Genomic DNA, 24,360 nt, shown 5'->3' with positions numbered 1-24,360 from the left:
CCAGCTAGTTGCTAGGATTCATGACATCAGAGAGTTTGCCTTTATTCTGAGGCTAGATTTATGATCCGAGTATAATGGAGGTCCTATATTTGGCCAGGTCAAGCAGAGGCAATCAACAAGGAATCAAAGAACTTCAAGTTTTTCCATCTGTACCAAACCTCTCAGAAAAGCCTTTAGATTAAATGGTGCTGGGAGAGGAAGGCTGGCACAGTGGGAAGGCTGGGGCTGGAGTCAAACAGACCTGAGTTTAGAATCTCAGTTCCACTAATTAGCAGGATGAACATAGGTAGTCTGGTTATGGTCTTTCTCTGAGCCTGTTTCTATATCTGGGATGTGAAATCAAAATTGGTTAATAAAACCTTTTTTTTTCTTTTTCCTTTTTGTGGAGAATGGGGTCTCGCTATATTGCCCAGGCAGGTCTCAAACTCCTGGACTCAAGCTGTCCTCCTGCCTCTGCCTCCCTAAGAGCTGGGATTACAGGCATGAGCCACTGTACCCAGCCAATAAAACCTTATGGCTAGAAGGGATCCTGAAACAGGAAAAGGTCCTTAGGGAAAATGCTAAGAAATCTAAGTCAAATACGGAGTTTAGTTAACAGCAGTGTATCAATATTTGATTCCTTAGACATGACAGGTATACCATGGTAATGTAAGATGTTAACAATTAGGGAAACTGGGTGAGAAACTCTCCCAGGAAACTCTGTACTATCTTTGCATTTTTTTTGTAAATCTAAAACTATTCTAAAATTTAAAGTTTATTTAAAGAAAAAGAAAACTACCGGGCGCGGTGGCTCAAGCCTGTAATCCCAGCGCTTTGGGAGGCTGAGGCGGGTGGATCACGAGGTCAAGAGATCAAGACCAACCTGGTCAACATGGTGAAACCCCATCTCTACTAAAAATACAAAAAATTAGCTGGGCATGGTGGCGTGTGCCTGTAATCCCAGCTACTCAGGAGGCTGAGGCAGGAGAATTGCCTGAACCCAGGAGGCGGAGGTTGCGGTGAGCCGAGATCGCGCCATTGCACTCCAGCCTGGGCAACAAGAGCGAAACTCCGTCTCAAAAACAAAAAAAAAAAAAGAAAACTTACAGAGCTATTGTGGGAATTAAATGAAATGTGAAGCATGTTGAAATCACTTGCACACTTACTGAATCCGAGGCTGAAACTATCAAGTCTAATGCTTAGTGCGTGGTTAGTTTTCATTAAAGATTAGTTTCCTTCCTTCCCTCTATGGTAATCTGTAGTATTCTAAGGAATTCTGATTAGAATTAACAGGAAACATTAGAAGTCACTTTTAGGGTGTTGAATCTTCCAGCAGGTAAGATAAGTCGTGTGTTCTACTTAGAGCAAGTTAGTGCTCTTTAAATATCAGTAGAATTAGTGTTCTAAGAGACATAATTCTTTTTTAATTTTTTGCAACTGGACACAGAGTCTCGCTCTGTTTCCCAGGCTGGTCTCGAACTCCTGGGCTCTAATTATCTTCCTACCTTGGCCTTCCAAAATGTTGGGATCACAGGTGTAAGCCACTGCACCCAGCCAACATAATTCTTAATCATGAAGAAACAAAACAGATACAGGTGTTTGTATCATCACAACCTTGAAAAGTATTGGTGGGTAGTCATGGTGGCTCCTGCCTGTACTCTCAGCACTTTGGGAGGCCAAGATAGGCAGATCACTTGAGTCGAGGAATTTGAGACCAGTCTGGGCAATATGGCAAAACCCCATCTCTACAGAAAAATTCAAATATTAGCCAAGCTTGGCAGTGTGCACTACAGTCGTAGGTACTCGGGAAGCTGAGGTAGGAGGATCACCTGAGGCCAGGCAAGTTGAGGCTGCAGTGAGCCATGACTGTGCCACTGCACTGCAGCCTGGATGACGGAGTGAGACTATCTCAAAACAAAACAAAACCAAAAAACAAAAAGTATAGGTATAGGTGACTGGTGCTTAGAGACATGCGCTGGGGTATGTCAACTGGATCTCTTCTAATGCTTGAGGATGAGGATGGGCTTTTCTGTCAGCGGATAAAATGCCATTTAGAAAGAATTCTTTTTTTTTATTTTTAATTTTTTTGAGACAGAATCTCACTCTGTTGCCCAGGCTGGAGTGCAGTGGTGCGGTCTTGGCTCGCTGTAACCTCTGCCTCTCAGGTTCAAGTGATTCTGCTACCTCAGCCTCCTGAGTAGCTGGGACTACAGGTTCCCATCACCATGCCTGGCTAATTTTTGTAGTTAGTAGAGATGGGGTTTTGCCATATTGGCCAGGCTGGTCTCGAACTCCTGACTTCAAGTGATCTGCCTATCTCAGCCTCCCAAAGTGCTGGGATTACAGGTGTGAGCCACTGCAGCTGCCAAGAATTCTTTACCACATCCAGACCAGTGTATTTGGTGTGGGAATAAAGGATGTAAAAGTAAACTCAGAATGCCTGAAAGGCAGGTACTGGCAGTCACATGTGACAGTTCACATCTCTCAGCTTTTTGTACTAAAAGCCTAATTGGAAGATAATCATAAACAGTTGAATGGAAACTTTACATACAGTAAACCCAAAATTTAATTAAACCTTCAAAAATTCCTAAAAGCTCAAGAGTCTGCTTTGATTGAGGCTTTGAAGATGAGCACACAGGGCAAATCATCAGGGCAGATGAAAAGAAGGACAGCTATCGGGAAGAGGAGAAAGACCCACTGCACTGTGGAATTTCCTGGGCCCTGTCTTCTAAGCCTCTGTATCTCTTTTCTGTCTTCAGAAAAAGAGAAGCTCTTTAGCCTTCTGCTCTCAGGTTTCAAGACAGGAAAACTAGGGGCTGGTCATCAGTACTTTCCTCCTGAGGGTCTCATCTTTCTCTGCCTGTCCTCTGCAGAAGAACTTCAGCAGCTGCGGGAACGCTACCATTTCCTGAATGAGGAATACCGGGCCCTGCAGGAGAGCAACAGCAGCCTCACGGGGCAGCTCGCAGATCTGGAGAGTGAGAGGTACAGCTGTCTCTGGAGAGTGAGAGGTTATGGGGTTCTGCAGGACTCTGCCTTACTTTTTCTGGAGAGTGAGAGGTACAGTACAGCTGTCTCTAGAGAGTGAGAGGTTATGGGGTTCTGTAGGACTCTGCCTTGCCTTAGGCTTTCCCCTGAAGGCACATGCCAGGGCAGTGAGCATTCCTCTGCTCCTGGAGAGCCAGTCTTTTCCATGGTTTCCAGAGGACACAGATACCATGTACAAGCAGACATGGGGATCTGACCCAATTGTCTCAAGACTAGAGGGAGTGAGTTCTGAAGTTCAGTTCTGTTTTAGGCTTTGGGATCTGGTTTGCTCTGCCCTAAAGCAGATCAGAAGAGATTCTTTCATTGTCTGCATAGAGTTGCTTCAGTCTAATGGCAGGCATAATGCTATCAGATTGGAGTGGGCTTGATGAGGCCCAGCCTCAAAACTAAATGGCCTGGCACTCTTAGGATCTCCCAGAGCCAAACATACCTTTGCAGATTGAGGTGCTGGAGACTTTTTCTGTTCATGTGAACAGTGAATCACAATAAAAGTCCCCTTACTATCTTTGGCTTAAAATGAAGGCATCAGGACCAGGCATGCGCGGCTGGTGATGCCAGGCAAAACTCCCTCCCAGCATCGCTCTGGGGTTCTGGATTGCAGGACACAAAGAGCAACAGAGAGATGGCTGGAGTCCCAAACACTAAGGAGTATGACGTCAGTAGAGTCTCAGACTTCAGAAATGGATTTCCTAGAGCCTGATCCTGAAATGCAGTTGTTACGGCAGCAGCTATGGGATGCTGAAGAGCAGATGCATGACATGAAGAAGAAGGTAGGGTACAGAGGGTGGGAAAGGCCAGCCTTTCATTGTCTTTCTTTCACCTTCTCTCAGCCTGTGGTAGAAACATCTCCATAGGCATGCACTGTGGCGGGAGATAGTACTCTGGGGTCTTGCTTGCCTGATGTAAATCTTCCAGTCAAAGAATGCCAGGCTTTCCACAGTGAACATGTGCTGTTCTGGGAGCACATGTGGTACCTGTAGTAAACAAGCCTCCCTGTTCCATTTCCCACATAGTGTCAAGAGTTGTGTTGTGAGTTGCAAGAGCTACAGCATCATCGCCAGGTCAGTGAGGAGGAGCAGAGGCGGCTGCAGAGGGAGCTCAAGTGTGCTCAGAATGAGGTGCTTCGGTTCCAGACCTCCCACAGTGTCACCCAGGTAAACACTGCCCGGGGAGGCATCTGGGGTGGGGGCAGAAGGGCCTCATGGAGGGGTTGCTTCAATGGGGGTGGGCACAGTGAGCATGGCTGTGCTTTGCCAACTCTTGCCCTGCAATGGGCACAGTCTGCGGGAAACCAACTGTAGCAGTCATATAGCACTGCATTCTAGAAATGGTGGTCATTACTGAGTGTCCGTCTCACAGAAGAAACCAAACCTTAGAACTGTGGGAGCTCCTCAAGATGTCTGCATCTGAAAAGGAACCCAACTGATCCGTAGAAAGATCTGCTGTTTCTTGAGAGTAACTGTTCTACTCACATCCTCCCTACCACAGAACGAGGAGCTGAAGTCCAGACTCTGTGCCCTGCAGAAAAAATATGATACTAGCCAGGATGAGCAGAATGAGCTCTTGAAGGCACAGCTACAACTTCAGGCTGAGCTCCGGCAGCTCAAAGTCATGAAATTCACACTTATAGAAAACCAGAGTGAGAAGGTAACAGCAACCAGAGGTGAGGGGACAACTTAGGTGCTAAGAGCATCCTTCTGAGGTTTTGGGGAAGGTGGATAAGAGTAGTGAGTTAAAAATAATTCCAGCAACCACAGAGGCAGCACCACAGGTAAAGAACTCCAGGCCTGCTCGAGTACTACGTTAGAGGTGAGGACATTAGGAAGTGAAGGGCAGGGCAGGGAGAAGCAAATCTTAGACTGTCAGTGTCTTCAAGTGATTCAGACAGAAAAGCCAGTGGGTTAAGGAGCCCAGAGGCACTGTCCAAAGCCCCTTCTACCATAGGAGTTACTGTGCCGGCTGCAGAAGCTGCAGCTCCAGCACCAGAATGTCACATGTGAGAAGGAAAAGCTGCTGGAACGGCAGCAGCAGCTGCAGGAGGAGCTGCAGTGCCATGAGGCAGAGCTGCAGCATCTCAGGGATATGGCAGCCTCCTTCAGAGAGAGCAACGAGAAGGTAAAAGAAGCTCCAGGTGAGGGAGGATGTAGCCAGGTGGCATCTTGTGTGAGGGGGAGGGCGCAGAGGAGAGGGAATGGTACAAGTGTGGAGGAGCTGGCCGTGAGGGGGCCAAAGAGGTACTTGGGAGAAAGGTGGCCTCAGGGAGTCACAAGGCTCTCAGCTTCCTTTGATTTTAAATCAGAAAATCGGCATATAAAAAGGAAGTCCTTTTCCCTCCCCACCTCCCAAAAAAGGAAGCCCCAGAAGGCCTGTGTTTCTTTTTAAATTATTTTTATATGTATTTATTTAACTTGAGAGGCTATACTGGGAAGATTTGTATTTCAAGCCTGTTAGGGACGGGTCCATCTTGGGTATCTATCCTTGGCTGAGATGAAATTGTGGCTGAGTAGGATAAGGGAAGATGGGTCCCCTTAGTCCCTGCCTGGGAGGAGAAAGCCCAGCAGCAGCAGTGCCTGGGGTGATGGCCAGGCCTGCCTCCCCTGCCCAGAACACAGAGACCCATGCCCAGCTTCAGGAGATGAAGCAGCTGTACCAGGCAAGCAAGGACGAGCTGGAGCGGCAGAAGCACATGTATGACCAGCTGGAGCAGGACCTCCTGCTCTGCCGGCTGGAGCTGAAAGAGCTCAAGGCCTCCCAGCCCATTCCAGAGGACAAAGGAAAGTGTGCTAATAAGGTAATTGTCATTCCGAGAGGTGACAGCTCCTGGGCACTTGCTCCAGACAGAGGAGGTACAGAGGCAAAAGGTGGAGGCACCCAACTGAAGGGCTTGATGGGCTTCCTAGGCAGGAAGTAGAGGCAGGGCCACATGCTGCTGACTTCAAAACAGTTTGCCCTGACCTTGACTTTGAGCCAGAGCCACAGCTTAGTAGGATCAGTATATTTGGATCCCAGTCTGAACATCTGAAGGTTTTACACAGATACAGATATTTATACAGCGGTCTTAGAACTGTAGTGATATCTAGTCATTCGTGGAGAAGAACATATACACAACTAGAGAGAGGGGCTAGTTTTCTGGCGCAGATTGCAAATGCTTTTAAAAGGGGGTATGGTCTTGTGCCCAGAGTGCTGATTGGGCAAAAGAAGGACATAAGCTCTTCCAGGATTTATTCTGTGACTTCAAAGTAGTTAAATTCTCTTTTTCTTTTTTTTTTTTTTTTTTGAGATGGAGTCTCACCCTGTCACCCAGGCTGAAGTGCAGTGGCATGATCTCAGCTCACTGCAACCTCTGCCTCCTGGGTTCAAGCAATTCTCCTGTCTCAGCCTCCCGAGTAGCTGGGACTACAGGCACACGCCACCACACCTGGCTAATTTTTGTATTTTTAGTTGAGACAGGGTTTTGCCATGTTGGTCAGGCTGGTCTTGAACTCCTGACCTCAGGTTATCCACCTGCCTCGGCCTCCCAAGGTGCTGGGATTACAGGCATGAGCCACCGAGCCCTGCCAGTAATTAAATTCCTGAAGGTTGAATTGTGCCCTCTTTACATGGAAGAGAATACTACTCTCATCTCACTTCCTTTTAGTAATCAATTCTGATAGTGATTTTAAAAAAGGCCTTATTCATTTTTTCTTTTCCATAGTGTATAAAGTGCAAGCCGTTATCATTTATCCTGTTGAGCACTTTCAGTTCCTGATTACTTATGGGAAAGAGAAAGGTGTTGAAGCCCGTTGGAGAAGAGACCCAAAAGTCTCTAAAGATGGTGGAGCTGGTCACGTTCTGCCAGAAAACTCAGTAGTTCCTGTCCCTGGGGAAAGGCCTACAGGAGACAGAGGATTGGGAAGGTTATTTGGGCCACCTTAACAGTCTCTTTGCCTTTTTATATCCAGGCTCGTGTTTCCTCCTTTCTCCACTTCTACTCAATTTAGGAGCCCAGGGGATCCATGACTTGCTCATCACCTCTTCCCCTAATGGAAGAAACGATGGGAAAGGAGACGCATGCTGGCAGACAGCACCTGCTTTTTCTCTAGCCATAAAACAGCATTGAGATCTGTCTGATATTGGAAGATTTGGGTTTTTGGAAATGGGATGATTTGGGATGATTTAGTCTTCTCAACCCAAATTGAGCAATAGCTCACACTTTTCTAAAGATTTAAGGAATTAGGAAAGCAAAAATTGGTAAAATTAAGTCCCTATTAGTAAGGATTGTAATTATATTAAAAAAAAAAACAAAAAACTAGGGTTAATGAGAATAACAGGCGCTAGAGTTCCCGGTAGGAGGGAAATATGATATACACACCACAGGAAAGGGCCGGAGAAGAGAAATGGGGAAATGAGGAGGAAGGGTCATCGATAGCAAGCCCTATCACACTGCCCCCAGAAGGGAATGGTAGAAGTTTAGAGCATGGCCAGCTACCAGTCTAAAACAACCTGCTCTGAAAGAGTAGCCTGCTGGGGCTCCCCAGTTGGCATCTAAACAGCCAGGGTGCGACGTGGCTTGGGGTGACCCATCCAACGTGACTGCACAGGGAGAGAATCACAAGAGGCAGGAGAGCACAGAAGTGCTCTGCTAGCCACCCAGGAAGCTTACCTTACAGAGTAACCACCTGCTCCACACCTGCCCTCGCCCACAGTGTGACACACTGCTGTCCAGACTGACAGAATTGCAGGAAAAGTACAAGGCCAGCCAGAAGGAGATGGGGCAGCTGCAGATGGAGCAGTGTGAGCTCCTGGAGGATCAGAGGAGGATGCAGGAGGAGCAGGGCCAGCTGCAGGAAGAGCTGCACAGGCTCACACTGCCACTGCCCAAGAGTGGCCTCTTACTCAAGGTAACTCCACCAGAGGCGGCTGCTTACTGTGGGGAAGCTGCTCTGAGAAGCTTCCCTGTGTGACTAGGGAAACATAAAAGGATGGGGATTGAACTTTTTCATCTCCTTACCAACCACTCCTTACTTTCTCACCACTCTCCCTAAACCAAAAAGCTCGATAGAACCAATTAGAGTTTTCTTATAAGTGCTTCAAATCTTTTTTTTTTTTTTTTTTTTTTTGAGGCGGAGTTTCGCTCTTGTTACCCAGGCTGGAGTGCAATGGCGCGACCTCGGCTCACCGCAGCCTCCGCCTCCTGGGTTCAGGCAATTCTCCTGCCTCAGCCTCCTGAGCAGCTGGGATTACAGGCACGCGCCGCCATGCCCAGCTAATTTTTAGTATTTTTAGTAGAGACGGGGTTTCACCATGTTGACCAGGATGGTCTCGATTTCTTGACCTCGTGACCCAACCGCCTCGGCCTCCCAAAGTGCTGGGATGACAGGCTTGAGCCACCACGCCCGGCCAAGTGCTTCAAATCTTAAAATACCTTTTTATACTCTGGAATCTGTGCAGCAGTTTATATTTAGCTATTTAGTCCATCTGGAGAAAATGCACCTGAAAGCACTTTGTAAACTACAAGATAAATCCCAACGTAAGAGATTATTACTACTTTTAGCAGGCCTCCATAGAAAGCCCTCCTGTCCCCAGATGGGCTCTGTGAAGCCAACCCAGAGATTCTTCAGGGAATTGTTCACAACAGGAATGAGGCACCAGGGAGGCATCAGACTTCCTTGTGGTAACCACCACGATCCCTTGCCTCCTTCCTTCTACTTCGCCTCAGAGTCAGGAGCTACTCACCAAGTTGGAAGACCTGTGCGAACTGCAGCTGCTCTACCAAGGCATGCAGGAGGAACAGAAGAAGCTGATACGGAACCAAGACTGTGTATTGAAAGAACAATTAGAGCTACACGAAGAGCTGCGACGTTTCAAAGAATCTCATTTCCAGGAAGTGTTGGAGAATCCAGATGATTCCAAATTGGCTAAGTCCTCAAAATGTGATCGAAACAAGGTAACCATAGTAAGAGGTAGGGCGACAGTTCTCCTGAGCACAACAGCATGGCAGGGAGACTGGGCACAGCCAAAGGGTCAGAGTTGGGAAGGCTATTTGGTCAGGGGTAAGGATAAGGCTAAAGCCCTACCCTTCACCAGCTCTGACCACTCACAGGCTCTATTAAGAGGTGGCTTTTAGATACGGCCAAAAGACCTCACCTAGATGCCATTATCTTTTATCCCATTTATATTCACAGTGCTTAGCTGAAGCACTGTGAGCACTCAGGGCAGAGCTGGGATGACCCAAAGTCTGTAATCTGGCCATTTGACTCATTCCCAGTAAGATGTATAATATCAGTTTGGTGTTTGTTTGGATTCCTTTGGACTGACTCTAAACATGTCATCTTTTTTTTTTTTTTGAGTGGAAAAGTACACTTCTCAGTTATCAAAATCTTATCACGTTTGGTGTTCTATATGAGGCAAATTTGGTCCCTTTCATTTCCAAGAGAAGAATTCCTAGCATATGAGGTTCTTAGTAGTGACCACAGTATCTTTATTGGAACTTTAGTGGCAATAACAGAGCAAGATCACAGGGGTTAGACCAGAAAATCGATGCCTCTCAAGTACCAACAAGGGGTCATGAAGATGAGGTGGCACAGGTGGAGATCACCATACAATTCTATTCGGGGTTGGGGGATCAAGTTGTTCTGAGGTCTCAGTGTGGGCAAGGAAGGGCAGGTAGACAGTTTCGGTTTAGGCTGAATCTATTCATTCAAATCTTAGCCGAACTAGGAGAACAGGGAGTAGCAAAAGTCAACGCCGTGAGGCTGGATCATATTCCAGGGGCATCAGATGTCCAGGCTGGAGGCCTGGGTAACACAGAGCTGGGAACCAGGTATAAAATATTTCCTTAACTGATCAGATCTCATCCTGGACATCAGCAGCCAAGAAGCCAGGCCTAGACAGCCTGGGAAACATGCCCAGAGGCCAGATTCAGAATTGCGGCAGGAGATACAGGAACTAATAGTAAGATCTTGATTCCACTTCTTCATATTGCTGCATTCAAGGCTGGGGCTGATTTTAGAACTAGGGATAGGGGAAGGGACTGAGCCTGAAGGCCAGGATAACTGGTATACCTGACTGAGATGAGGGTGTGGTAGGGAGCCAGGGTGTTCTGGAAACCCACTGCTCCAAGGAGACAGGGATATATCAGAGTGCAGAAACCAGCCAAAATGGGAACCCAGAAATCATGGAGTATCTGCCTTGGGGAGATTTTCCCAAATGAGTAAGAAACTGACACATGCCAGTTACCTGTAGGCTAAGTCAAAAAGACAGGCTGGTGTGAGGCTGAAATGTAGGCGTGCCATTCACTAAGATGTGCTCTCAGACACCTGCACCAGGAAAGGTGCAGCTGAAAGGACTGAAATGTCAGAGTAATGATAATGTCTCCTCACCCCTGCCCCCAGCAATCCAAGTTGCTTATGGAACAGATGCAGGCCCTGCAGGTGCTGTATGAAGCCAGTCAGGCGGAGCAGGAGCTCTTGCAGCAAGAGCAAGGGAGGCTCCTAGAGGAGCGGAAGAGGCTGCAGACAGACTTGCAGCTCTGCCTGGAAGAAATGCAACTGCTTCAAGTCCAGTCCCCTTCTATAAAAATGAGCCTTGAGTCCTACAGGAAGAGCTATGGTAGCAGCATGTCCCCCAGCAATGAGAACTGTCGCGATAGCACTATTGATGACAATGAGAGCTATTGCAAGAGTTATACCAGCACCCAGACCAGCGACGAGAGCCTCCTCAAGAGCTATGACAGCAGCACCAGTGCCAGTGAGACCTATGAAAAGAGTTATTGTACCACCACCAACAGCAGCATTACCTATGAGAAGAGTTACGGCAGCACCAGTAGCTCTGACACCTTTCACAAGAGTTTTGTCAGCAGCTGCACTGAAGATGAACCTGCTGAGCCTGAAGACATGGAGGTAACAGTTGCCAGGTGACAGGTCAGGCAGAGGACGATGGACTCTTGTCTTTTTAAGAGATACATCGCCAGGGGAAGGGACAAGAAGTGTGGGAATGGGGTCAGAGCTGACGTGGGGAACTACTGGAAGTAAGCGAAGCCCTCTACCCATGGCAGCCTGGCCTCCCCCTCAGCCCTCATAGAGAGATGCCCCCATCTGAACAGAGGCCCATAGTCCATTTCCTCACCACAGCCATGGTGCTCTTTATGGGGATAAATACAGTATTCCTCCCGGGCAGCTCCGGATCCTGATGGCCATTGTTTGTTATCCAGAGAGGGGCCCAGCAGAGTTGGGTGGAGCTTAGGTGCTCCTGGGGTGCTATTGTTGCTCACTCCCCCTCCCCCACAGCACTTTGAGGAAATGGTTGCTAAGGTGCTGATCAAGCTGCAGGCAGTGCAGGCCATGTACCAGATAAGCCAGGAGGAGCACAGCCAGCTGCAAGAGCAGCTGGAAAAGTTACTGGCCAAGCAGAAAGACCTGAAGGAAGAGATGGATGCCTGTGAAAAGGAGTTTAAGGAGTGCATGGAATGCCTTGAAAAGCCCGTGGCCCCCCAGAACGACAAGAATGAGGTAACTGCTGACAGGGAGGCAGGGTTCCCTCTCGGAGCCCCTGGAGTCAGAGGAGTCATGGCCACTTCAAAGAGGCTAAAGAGAGAGGGACAAAGCAGGGAGAGCATGCGGCTCTGAGGCTGGGCAGTCTGCTGCATCCCTGATGACATTTCCCAAGTGCTCATGGAGCTGGGGTTTACTAGTTTAATCATCAGGACTCCTCTCATCAATGATTTCTCTCTTTCTCCCTTTGCCACTCCTGCTCTCTCTTTTGCTCTGTGTTCTAGACCACTTCTGTAGAAGTGTATTTTTGCACTTGCCAATCTTTCATCATTGTGTGTGCATTTGCCGTGTCTCCCGGTGTACCAACTAGGAGCACCAGCTAGACTGTAAGCAGCTCAAGGACAGGGACATGTCTCCTTTTGGATCTCTCACAGTGCCAAGATGTCCCATTCCTAGAAATGGGACAGAAGCCTTGTCTCTGGCCAGGGGCTCACAGTCCAGTGGGCGTCTCTTTGTATACACATGGGAGAGATTCAGAGAGCAGCAAACACATGGGTCCAGACTGGCTAGTATTGGTACCTATGGAGGGAATGGTGACGTGTTGCCATCAGCCAGGGAAGACAAAACCTGAGATGAGGGAGCAGGGTGTGGCTTGCCTGTTTCCAGGGTGAGGTGCAGGAGCCCAGTACACACTTCAGGAGTATACAACACAGTTCTTCACATCGTTGTTCCTGTTAGATGGGTTGGATGAAGTAGGAGTTCCTGTAAAAAGAATTATATAAGAAATCCCTGAGGTTCAGAATTGATAGCAGCCCTATCATTATTCCCCAGACAGTCACAGTAAAAAAAAAAAAAAACACAATTTAAATTGGTTTTTTGACCTTTTTTTTTTCTTTGAGATGGAGTTTCACTCTTGTGGCCCAGGCTGGAGTGCAATGGCACGATCTCAGCTCGCTGCAACCTCCGCCTCCCAGACTCAAGCAATTCTCCTGTCTCAGCCTCCAGAGTAGCTGGGATTATAGGCGCGTGCCACCACAACCAGCTATTTTTTTTTGTATTTTTAGTAGAAACGGTGTTTCACTATGTTGGCCAGGCTGTCTCGAATTCCTGACCACAAGTGATCTGACCACCTCAGCCTCCAAAAGTGCTGGGATTACACTGGGTGGCAAGTGAGCCACTGTGCCCAGCTGTTTTTTTAATCTTATTAGATATAAATCGTCAGGTGCCTCAAGTTAGAGAGAAGCTATTTGTAAAACTATTTGAGAGGCTTATTTTCCACAGTTGAATATTTTCTTTATTGTCTACTTCCTATGACCTTTAGCAGGGAGATTTCTGAGGCAGTGACCCCCTAAGCAGGACCGAGGTTGGTTGCGTGGGCAACCAACTGGTTGCATAACCCACCAACTCTGGATAACTGGCCCTCTGCTACCAACAGATCAAAGACCTGCAGACCAAGCTGCGGGAGCTGCAGCTGCAATACCAGGCTAGCATGGATGAGCAGGGGCGGCTTCTGGCAGTGCAGGAGCAGCTGGAGGGGCAGCTGCAGTGCTGCCAGGAGGAGCTCCGCCAGCTCAGGGAGAAGAGGCCCTCCACTTTCAAAGAAGCCCGGGGGAAGAATGCTAATAAGAACATGAACAAGAATGCCAATGGGGTTAAAGCTAAAAAGGTGACCAAGCCGTGCTCGGATACTTCTGAGAGCGACTTTGAGACCAGAAAGGTGAGTAGTAACCTTAGTGACCAGATAAGCAGAAAGGAGGAGGAGATCCTGGGAAGAAGCATCATCTCCACTGCCCTTTCAACGAGGCAAGGGATTTGTAGAGAAGCTTCTGGGATCTCTGAAGTGTCTACAGTGGTTCCCGTCTTAATGGAAAGTGGGTGCTCCATTTTCCTGTGAAGCAAGTGGGCGGGTGGAACACAGACAACTCACATCGGGAGGTGCGGCCCCAAAGGACCACAGCCCCTAGGCTGGACAACTATTTCATTTCACCCAGCCCCATTTGCTGGGGCCTATGTTCTTCCTGGGTTGCATGCCCAAGAGAAGTACCAAACGGATGAAGAGGGAAGAATTTGTTAAAGATAGTTGTGTACTAATAAGTGAAAGAGGATTGGGTAAAAGAAGAGTCCCCATAGAGGTAGGAAACGACAGTGTAGGTGCAGAGCCCAAGACTCATTAGTTCTGGCAGCTGTCTGACATGGCTTCATGGCCAGACATAGTGTCCTGAGAGGTGAGGTATGATTATGCTCAGGAGGATTGGCTCACAGTCCCAGACCATCGGGCTGCACCCTTGCACTGTGACATGCTGGAAGTCATGTTTCCTTGAGCTAGTACAGCTTTGTCATGAGATTAGGAGCTTCACCGGTAATGCAGCCCCCATCCTGCCCTACCCCCCACCCCACAGAGTCTGGAGGTGGTGCTGTACTACAAGGCCAGCCAGGGGAAATTAGATGGACTAGCAAAAGAGGAGGAAAAGAGAGAGGAGATGGAGGAGGAAAAAGAGAAGGAAGTGAAAGAGGAAACAAAGGAGCCATGTGGGGATGAACTAGCAGCTGAGCCAGCAGATCCTGGGAAAGCTAAATCCACAGAAGATCAGGAGGAAAATGAAGAGGACAGAGAGCAAGAGGAGAAGGAAGAAGACAACGAAGACGAGGAAGATGACATCGACCCTTCCCTTGAAAGTCCCGAAGAAAACAACCCCCTCAGACTTTCTGAGAGCAAAAAGGTAACCAGAGCCAAGGGCTAGATCAAGTGGGAAGTGGGCACTTAGACTCTGGTGCCTCAGAGTTCATGGTGGCCCTGCCAAGGATGGATCACTCCAGGAGTGGGGGCCTTGCGCTCTAAGGCATAGCCCCTCGGGGAGGTGGAGATGCAGAAGGGGGAGGCGAGAGCAGTCTGTCTGCAGGAAGTCACGGGGTCAGCCCCATTTGCTGTGGACCCAGCTTACAGTGACTGCCTTTTCTGGGAACCAACGTGGGGTCTCTGGAGTCCTTTCATTTACATAGTAGCCTTTGTTGCTTTCCTCATGTCAAGACTGTGCTCTCATCCCTCTCTTCGGCACTGCAGGAAGGACGTTGACAGTGTGAAGTCTACTTCAGGCCATTTCTGTTGGCCTGGGCACATCACTCAGTTTTTCTATGGTGCCCTGTTAGCTTTAACCTTTGTTGTTGCTGTTAGGGGTGTGTCAGGGGATAATCTCCTCTTTGTTCATGTCACCCCCTGGATTCTATATATCACAGGATATGAAAGGGGGGCCTGGGAGTGATAGTGAAAATATTTCACATCTGTACAGTAGGGGCATAGACTAGTCCAAGGAGACCATCCCTTCAGTTGCTGGATCGTTGAGAGGCTGGGGTGGAGGTATCCGGGGATATATATGCCAGGATGCTATGGGTAACTTACCAGTAGCATAGAAGTACTTCCATATTTTGGTAACTGGTACGTTTCTGCAGGTATGTAGCAACTGAATTCTTGCCCTGGGCTTAACTGGGGGCTCAGAACCTTTAAGTATTTCCTGTGTAGGTCCTCAGCTTACATTATAGGTTCTTTCTGTCCCAAACAGAGGTAAAGAAAAAAGCCTCTTGAGGTAGGATTATCCAGTCAGCTCTAAGGATATCTGGAATTTCCAGCAATTCGGTCTTCAGCACTCGCTAAGGATCCAGTGTGTAGTGCTCTGTTTACCTTGTGCTAGGGACCGTTACCTCAGGTGTGAAAAGTCAGAGGCACTGCAGCCCCTCCCATTATCATGTTTCCTTCAACTCATCATATTCTACCAGCGCTGGTTCAGGCCTCACAGATGTCTTTACCTCGGGTGCCACATTTCTGAAGCTAGACCTGATTTTTCTACTTCAAATACATTCTATGTTTCTACATATGGAGAGATCCCTTTGCCCCCTGGTCCTGCATCTTTTGCAGGCAGCTGTAGGGCATGTGTGTTACCACCTTGCAAATCCAGTTTCTGTCTAGAAGACTGTTGCAGTGAAAGAACTAGCCCTTCCCCCTTGTCAGTTTGTTTCAGTGCATTTTGTCTTACAGTGATTATCATTAGATTCCTAGGGGATCCAAGGGACCAGAGCCCAAAATACTAAGAAACTTGATGGAAAGCAGGCTACAACAAAGGGACAGGTGGCCTGGTAGAAGACTGGCTCTTCCTAGGGTGACCTAGGAAAAGCATCTGCCCTACCCCTCTAAGGAAGCTGTTTACTCTCTGCAGCGTCACAAGAAGGGTCTAGGTGCAGATACCGCGTGCCTGACAAGATATGAGAGGTCTATGACAAGACAGAAAGAAAACTGGACTCGCCACCTGACTTGGACCTAGCTGCTGCTTAACCCATTCAATTTTGCAATTCCTGCAGACTGCTGGTGGAAAGAACCAAGGCCCAGGCAGCAGAAAAGACATGCAACTGCTCTAGCTTACCTGTTTTTTAACCTCTTGATTCCTTTCTCTTTTCCCTTTGTTTTCTCATCTTCATTATCTGTTGGATCCATGCGTTTATGTCTCACATCTCCTGGTCTCTCCTCGTGCTTCTTTCTCATTTCGGTGTGTTGCAGTCATCCCCTACCCCCGATCCCCCCATCTTCTCCTTGCCTCTTGTAGGCCTGGTGGTCATCTCGGCTTTGCTCTGGTGCTGGTGGGCTGAGACGTCGTCCTAATGCAGGTACTGGTATTGCTTCCTGTCCTTCTGAGGGATAGAGGGAGGGTGCAGGTTGCCCTGGCCTCTCCTCTTTCCCTTTTCTCCCAGCTGCTCGCTTCTTGCTTGTGCCATTTTACAATAGGTGATGCTCAAGTCTGAGTTTTAGTTCTGACTTTTCCTTGGGCTACTGCAAAGCCTGTGACATCTTGGAGCATGTCTTCATAATGCATAGGAGGTTGGAATGTTTGCCAGAGACATGGTTTGAGTTTCAGTCGTTGGCTGGGAAAAACTTGGATAAGCCCAGCATGGTTGCCACTGTCAAAGCTGCCTCACTACTTCTTTTTCCCCCTCATCCTCTGTGTGATGGCAAGCCTGACCACTTCTGATGAGCTGGTATTTGTCTGCCAGGCTGGCCTGGGCTCTCTTTGTCTTTGTTTAACCCCAGAGCCAAGTTCTCACTACTGTTGCTACCCAGGATGGCAAAATAAGGAATCCCTCTTCTGTTGGGAAGAGAAGAGGTCCGAAGAGCTATGATCCTCATGATCCTCCCAGGGGCATTGGTAGGAGGGCAACCTAAGTTGGTCCTTCAACCTTGGTGAAATGGAACTGAACCCCTACTGTGTTACTCTGCACCTTCTACTGAATGGTTTTCTGCTTCTGGACTTCCAGTCTCCAGAAAAGTCAGAACAGAATGCCGGGAAATATTTTATTAGTTCTCTGTTTATTTCTTTTGTGGGCCAGATTCCATGGTAATTGGCTTCCCAAGCTAGGTCTGGAGAGAACGTGGTATTAGTGAAAAGTTTCTGCTAGCCAAAGATGTGTGTTCTGAGGAAATCAAGACTGATATATTCTAGCCACTTTCCAGTTGGCCCTCACACATGTAGACTGTCAACAGGATACCAACTTCAGGAGGCAGAACGTGCTCCTATGGCCTAAGGTAGAACTGGGGTTCCACTTGCCTTCTGGAACCCATAAGGTGTTCTTTGTAGTCCTGCGTTGGCTCCTCCCTCATGCCCTCCCTGCCATCCCCTCCACTCCCCTCTCTTCTCACATTCCTGTGAATGGAGTGTAGCAGGCTTGACGGGCAGGGTGGCAGCTGGAGCATTTGTTGGTAGCACTTCTCTCCCATTTCTTTTTCTGTGCTTCCTCCTGCTCCCTCCCCAGATTTTCTGTTACTCATCTTCAAGCCTCCGCCTTTCTTCTTGACTTTAGGTATTCCCTTTACTCCCTGGGCCAGAACTGCTTTAGTGACGGGGTCCCTCTCTATGACTATTCCTTCCCTGTGCACTCCCAGAAGTCTTAAGGCCCTACAGGCGAGACCCAAAGCATTCAGCCACAGCCTTCCACCATGGCAGACTAAGCCCAGCCCAACCAGAGGGAGAGGAAGAACTGCGGGTGAAGGGTTCTCCCGGTGGGGCCTGTTATCCCCAGAGCTCCAGGGGCCTCGACATGCATCTGTGCAGCCAAGACCTGAGGGAGCACAGTGTGGTAGCAAACGTGGCTGCCAGGTGGTCGGAAGAACTTGGTCCAGTCTGTACCTACTGACAGGCATTGTCCCAGAGAGTAAAATGTACTCTCTGAACTCTAGTTTCTTCAAATGTAAGCAAAGGATGATCAAACCTCTGCCTGCCTCATAGGTTTTTGTCAGGACCAGACGAGTTAAAGTAGAGGAAAGTATTCTATAAATTATAAAATACCACATCAATAATTAAAAGAGCACACACTTACAAAATGCATTTTATGTGTCAGGTACTGTTCTAATAACTTTACATATATTAACTGATTTGATCCTTGCAACTACCCTGTGAAGAAGCTATTCCTATTATTCTTTTATAATGATTAAACTAATGCATAGAGAGGTTAAGTAAAACAGCAAGGAAGCTGCAAATCAGATTATAAGGACTCAATATTAGCCACAGATAAGACTCCAGTCTTGCTTCCCCTTATCGTCTCTCCTTGATTTGAGCAGTTTCCCTTCCTTGGTCCCAAGTAGGAAGACACCATTCTTCTGTTTAGGCAACGTCAGGTCACCTTAACTCTTTGGGTAACTAATATATTATTAACTTATTTCATGTGTTATTTACAAGCCCCTCTGCAGATGGTGTATGCTGAGCATCCTCTCCCCATTCTGTACCTGCATTTGATTTTGAGGCTTCAAAGGCAGAATTTTCTATTCTTCACCATTATAGTTTATTGTTCTTACCTTATGAGGTTTTGTGTGTGTGTTTTTAATCTTGACCCTGTGGTTTTAAAATACTCATTGTCTCTGCCACCTTCACGTCATCTACAGGGGTGGCAAGCCCGCCTTCCCTGTCTTCATCTAGTAGCAAGTGAGGACAGAGCCTCTGGAGTGTTGTCTCTCAGGGTTCTTTTATTCAGCTCATTGGTCACTTACCTGTCATACCACAACCTGTGCTGTCGTGCTACCCTTATTTCTGCGTATTATCTGCAAAGATAACACAGAAAATCCTATCAGACAACTCACGTCCAAAAACATGATTCTAGGGATTTGTTACTTCGGTCAACTAGTTTAAAAGGAAAGTTTGACACAACTTACCCCTTTGGGACACCCACACCAGCCCTTTCCCCATCCCGTGTAGAAGCTTGCCTCTGCCCAGTGTGAAGTGCACCCTTCACATTGAAGGATTTCAGCTCCCCACTCCTTTCAGAACAGACTAACATTCTTAGCAATGCACATTAGGAGAGAAACATCTGAGCTTGTAAATATTTTTTCCTAGCTAGCTCCCTTCTTAGTTTTTGTTTTTGGTTTTAGAGACAGGGTCTCGCTCTGTCACCCAGGCTGGAATGCAGTGCCGTGAACATGGCTCACTGTAACTTTGAACTCCTGGTCTCAAGCGATCCTCTGCCTCAGCCTCTGGACCTCTTGGTTTTCTTACATGAGTTACTCTGTGTATCCACCTCTAGCACTGTTTGGCTTTCCATTTCATATCTTCTGTTGTTCTTAGTAGCTATTTCTACAAGCTCAGGAGATTTTCTTTGTTCTTTATAGCAGGCTTAAAATCCTCTTATTTTAAGATCAGTTACCATCTGAGCACATGTGTTCTTAGCATTAATGGGCTATAGTCCATTTTTACTCAAAACCATCCTTCTGTTACCTGATGCCACAGCTTATGACTCAATCCAAATTCTACCTTTCAGGTAGTACAGTTATAAAAATAAAACCTATTTCCCAAGTATGTATTTTCTTTTCTAAGATTTTCATATTCCCCAATGAATGCCTTTTGGATATTTTCTGATGGTGTCACTTGTCCCATGAATCAGCAGGGTTCACTAGTGGCCAGCAGTGTCTGGAAGCCTCAGCACACTCTAGCAAATTCACCAGGAAGTCAGTCAACCTATCTGGTAACTGGGACTATTTTAATGACCCAGGCCCAGTGACAGGTTTCCTTAGATTTCCTTGAACCAATGTCATTCTCCGTCAAAGTCTGTCTGCCTAAGAGCCTCTTACTGACCTGCACTCCGTGGCGCGCGTTCTTCATTTCTCCCTCTGTCTTATCCGCCCTTCCCCATCCTCTTGACTCTGAGTTCACTACAGTGAAGCTAATGAGGTGCTGCTGCTTTTCCCAAAGGCCCAGATTTACCCTCCTTTGTCTTGCCATGGCATCTGGTCCTTTCTCATTGCAACCACTGGGAAGTCTGGCCCCTGGGCCTGCTTCTCCTGGGAGCTAGTGTTCTCAGCCCATGGGGAGAAACGGAGGCCTGGATACAGGCAGCCACCTAAGGTGGTACGTACAGTGTTGGGCCACATGTCTAGTGGTGCCAGGACTGAGAGAGCACCTATCTCCACCGGTTACCCAGGAGGTAAGAGAGACTGATCCACAAAGTTCCTGAGGTGTCTCAGGCACCCATAAGCAGGTGATTTCTGGCTTAGGGCAGGGTTCAGGAGGCTGGGCACTCACAGTTTCTCTTTGGTCCCCACAGAACATGTTTGGGTTGTGGAAGCCTATGGTATTCTTGGCTATTGCAGCTGTGGCTCTGTATGTGTTACCCAACATGCGACAGCAGGAGTCAGAGTTCTGCCTCATGGAGTGATGGCAGACCTTGGCCAGCGCGAGGGCAGATCCCCAGTGGCCACCACCCTCAGCTTTGGGCAGGACACACTGTGCCAGAACCCTCCCCGTATGTTCCATGTGTCCCCATCTCCTCAGCCTCAGTCACCTAGGCTGGAAAGTCTTGTGGGGAGTGCTAACTCCCATCTCCTGCCTTGTATAAGAACCTGAGTTCCTTGTAATTAAATATCAACTGAATTACACAGACTGTGGCTTTTTATTTGCTAAATGCCTCACAACACAACCAGAACAGAGCTGTTCCCTTTTAACCAAGTACCTCACATTAGACTCCTAAATATGGCTTGTTACCTTGCAGATGACTGCAGAAATGAGGCTAGCCCCTTGTGCTGTCAGCTGACTCACAGAGGGTTGGTCTATGCTTCTTACCCCCATCCTGAAGTACTTGCCTGAGCATGGAGAAATAGAATGAACGGGGGCTGGGGAGGACCTCCCCTTCGACTCTGTGCCGACGCCTATCTACATGAGAAGGCTGCCCTAAGAAGATCCATACTTGTGCCTTCCTGGCTTAGCCTTTGTGACTTCTCAAGGGATTCACCCTCAGAGATGACTTTAATCATCAGGGTCCTGGCAGTAAACAGGTAGCACACTCAAAGCTTTACATGAAGAGAGTTTAATGAAGGGACTATGTACAAAAGGCAGGGTTAGGAGAAGCAACAAAAAGTAGTGAAGTAGCAGGCACTAGCAACAGCGTAAAGCTGTTAGCATCCCAGGCTGAAGCAGGAAGGAAGCAGGAGCTGGAGCTCTAAAAATGGGCCCCAGGCAGGCGTGGCAGCCACAGAGGGTGCAGCCCCTGCCAAAGCCATGATTAACTGGGATTTTTGTGTGTTCCCCTACCTTTTCCCACCTGCCCGTTTTCTGCAGGTACCTCTCATCTGCTGAACCCAATGGGAAGACAAAGAGCAGAGGTGCTCAGGTAATATAATCTTTCAAGCTCAGCCTCCTGGAGCTCAGAGCAGGACAGAGGCCTGAGATGGATCTAACTGGGCCAAGTAGAATGATGAGGGTAGTTAACGTGTGTCCCTGTTTACCTTCATTCCTGTGGAAACTTTGTGATTGGATGTTCTCATCATGAATCTTTCCATATGAAAGAAGACCCTGTGTATTCTTTTTTCTTTCTTTCTTGTTTTTTCCTTTATCTCTCTCTCTCTCTCTTTTTTTTTTTTTTTTTTTTTTTTTTTTTTTTTTTTTTTTTTTTTAGACAGAATCTCACTCTGTCACCCAGGCTGGAGTGCAGTGGCACCATCTCGGCTCACGGCAACCTCCACCTCCTGAGCTCAAGCACCTCCCACCTCAGCCTCCCAAGTAGCTGGGACCACAGGCATGCACCACCGTGCCCAGCTAGTTTTTGTATTTATTGTAAAGACAGGGTTTCACCATTTTATCTAGGCTGGTCTCAAACTCCTGGGCTCAAGCGATCCTCCTGCCCCGGCCTGCCAAAGTGCTGGGATTACAAGTGTGAGGCACAACAACCAGCCAGCCCCAAGCATATTCTTAAGCCATAGTGGGAAAGCATGACCCCCATGACTACTGGCCTCTTTCTTCCTCCCCCTCACCTGAAAGGACTTTGTTCCATTCCACTAAACATCCAAACACATGTACAGAGCACGTACGTGGTACCACTGCCAAGCTAAATGAAGTCGTTCCTTCTCTAGCTCTTACTAGAGAAGGAACGACTTCTCTACTCTAGGGGGAGTAGCAAAGACATTTAAAATTAGGAGATTTTTCACGTTGTATTCAGCCCAGAGCAGTGACATGGCTGAATTGAGAGTCCATTTCCGCAGACCTGGGGCCAGTGCTGAAATTTTGACTAGCCTCCTAGAAACGTGACTGCAACTAGGCAAATTGAGGACAGTGCCACGTGCCTCTTGCCTTTGTCTAAGACAGTGGTCCCCAACCTTTTTCGCACCAGGGACCAGTTACATGGAAGACATTTTTCCACGGATGGAGGGTGGATAGGGATAGTTTCGGGATGAAACTGCCCCACCTCAGAGCATCAGGTATTAGCCAGATTCTTATGAGGAGCATGCAACCTAGATCCCTCGCAGTATCCGTCCATGGCCTGGGGGTTGTGGACCCCTGCTCTAAATGACTCCTCTTTGAAGACAGTTCTGACCCGGGCTGGTCTAGCTCCTTGCTACTCCATGTGACCCATGGATCAGCAGCATCGGCATCACCTGGGAGCTTATTAGAAAGCCAGATCTCAGGCCCCAACATAGACCTATTGAGGCAGAATCTGCATTTCTAATGAGATGCCCAGTTGATTCATATGCACAGTAAGATTTGAGAAGCACCTACCTAGTCAATTATATTAGATTGTATGTTCTCACTTGTAACCTAAAGAAATTCTTTCACAACTGACCTGGTGCAGCTGGCCACTTGCTTTGGAGTGTAGTGAAACTGCTATTTACCCACATTACTGCCGCCACCAGTTGACTGAAGAACATGGGTGGTGGAAAGGACTAGAAGATGACTTATAGCCAAATGCTATGGTCCGCATGTTTGTGTCTATCCCCTACCCTGAAAATCCATATGTTGAAATTCTAACGCCTCAGGTGATGATATTAGAAGGGGGGCTTTGGGAGGTGATTAGGTAATGAGAGCAGAGCCCTCAGGAGTGGGATCAGTGTCCTTATTAAAAAGACTTCAGAGAGATCCCTCACCCCTTCTGCCATGTGAGGTTACAGGAAGACGAGGCCATCTGTGAGGAAGTAGGCCCTTGCCAGACATGGAATCTGCAGGCATCTTGATCTTGGGCTTCCCAGCCTCCAGAATTGTGGGAAATAAATTCCTGTTGTTTATAACCCACCTGGTCTCTAGTATTTTGTTAATGTAGCCCAAATGGACTAAGACACCAAAGATCACTGATTTAACCTGGAATTACAAGCCAGGACAGAGGTCAGGTTCTAGTAGGGTGGTCCCCAGGTAGGGGGCCTGAACCTAGAGCCCATCTAGTGACAGGAATGTGGGCCTGCTTTTCCAACCATTTTGCTAAGAATATAAAACCTGTCCCTTTAGGACATGTCCTTCTCTGTTCATTCTTTTTATTTATTTATTTATTTAGACAGGGTCTGGCTCTGTTGCCAGACTGGAGTACGGTGGTGCAATCTCGGCTCACTGCAACCTCCACCTTCCAGGCTCAAGCCATCCCCCCATCTCAGCTTCCAGAGTAGCTGGGACTACAGGTGCTCACCACCACGCCCAGCTAATTTTTGTATTTTTTGTAGAGATGGGGTTTTGCAGCCAGGTGTGGCAGCTCACACCTGTAATACCAGCACTTTGGGAGGCCAAGACGGGCAGATCATGAGGTCAGGAAATTGAGACCATCCTGACCAACATGGTGAAACCCCGTCTCTATTAAAATAGAAAAAAAACAAAACAAAACAAACAAACAAACAAAAAAAACCAGGTAAGGTGGTGCACACCTGTAGTCCCAGCTACTTGGGAGGGGAGGCAGGGGAATTGCTTGAACCTGGGAGGCAGAGACTGCAGTCAGCCAAGATCATGCCACTGCACTCCAGCCTGGGCAACAGGGCAAGACTCCATCTTAAAAAAAAAAAAAAAAAAATCCTATTCCATCATAGGAAAAAAAAGAGAGAGAGAGAGAGAGAGATGGGGTCTTGCCATGTTGCCCAGGGTGGTCTCAAAATCCTCAAGTGATCCGCCTGCCTCAGCCTCCCTAAGTGCTGAGATTACAGGCATGAGCCACTGCGCCCCGCCCTCTGTTGATTTTAGAATCCCATTCTCTTCATTTGGTTTGAGCTTTCTGTCTCCTTGTCTTAATGATACACTGTTACTCAGGTATATTAAAGCGGAGTCTTTTTTGTTGAATGTGAAACATTCACTTGAGCTAGCTTTAAAAAGGCAGTAGGATGTTCTCACTTATAAATGGAGTTATATAATGTGTACACAGGGACGTAGCATGCGAACTGACAGACATGGAGACTTGGAAGCAGGGGGCAGGGGGACGAGAAATTACTTAATGTATACAACTGACACTATTTGGGTGATATTACACTAGAAGCCCAGACTTCACACTAGGCAATATATCCATGTATCAGAACTGCATTTGTACCCCCTACATTTATGCCAGGAAAAAAAAGAAAAGACAGGAGGAGTTGATCTCAAATCTGGAGGAGTATTCC

The 24,360-nt window shown here is 47.7% G+C and overlaps 1 protein-coding gene across 9 annotated transcripts in view; it reads left to right on the top strand.

Annotated features, from left to right (window-relative positions):
- The window catches only part of CCDC136 (coiled-coil domain containing 136), a 32,276-nt gene extending 11,874 nt beyond the window's left edge, over positions 1 to 20,402 (top strand). The window contains exons 6-19 of one of the 9 annotated variants that reach the window (XM_039472744.2): positions 2,853 to 2,964; positions 3,629 to 3,797; positions 4,041 to 4,181; positions 4,516 to 4,674; positions 4,972 to 5,142; positions 5,633 to 5,818; positions 7,713 to 7,907; positions 8,726 to 8,953; positions 10,401 to 10,907; positions 11,295 to 11,516; positions 12,934 to 13,215; positions 13,898 to 14,218; positions 16,045 to 16,151; positions 20,070 to 20,402. In XM_039472744.2, coding sequence (XP_039328678.1) covers positions 2,853 to 2,964; positions 3,629 to 3,797; positions 4,041 to 4,181; positions 4,516 to 4,674; positions 4,972 to 5,142; positions 5,633 to 5,818; positions 7,713 to 7,907; positions 8,726 to 8,953; positions 10,401 to 10,907; positions 11,295 to 11,516; positions 12,934 to 13,215; positions 13,898 to 14,218; positions 16,045 to 16,146 — 2,795 coding nt within the window. In that variant the 3' untranslated portion in view covers positions 16,147 to 16,151; positions 20,070 to 20,402. Of the gene's footprint in view, positions 1 to 2,852; positions 2,965 to 3,628; positions 3,798 to 4,040; positions 4,182 to 4,515; positions 4,675 to 4,971; positions 5,143 to 5,632; positions 5,819 to 7,712; positions 7,908 to 8,725; positions 8,954 to 10,400; positions 10,908 to 11,294; positions 11,517 to 12,933; positions 13,216 to 13,897; positions 14,219 to 15,706; positions 15,991 to 16,044; positions 16,152 to 20,069 lie in introns of those variants that run through there. The other 8 variants (XM_039472743.2, XM_074379095.1, XM_039472745.2 and 5 more) reach the window with 8 other exon arrangements.
- The last annotated feature ends 3,958 nt before the right edge of the window (positions 20,403 to 24,360 follow it).

This window comes from Saimiri boliviensis, chromosome 10 (genome assembly GCF_048565385.1).
Source record: "Saimiri boliviensis isolate mSaiBol1 chromosome 10, mSaiBol1.pri, whole genome shotgun sequence".
In the NCBI taxonomy this organism is placed as follows: Eukaryota; Metazoa; Chordata; class Mammalia; order Primates; family Cebidae; genus Saimiri; species Saimiri boliviensis.
This window is presented reverse-complemented; position numbering and strand designations above follow the sequence as displayed.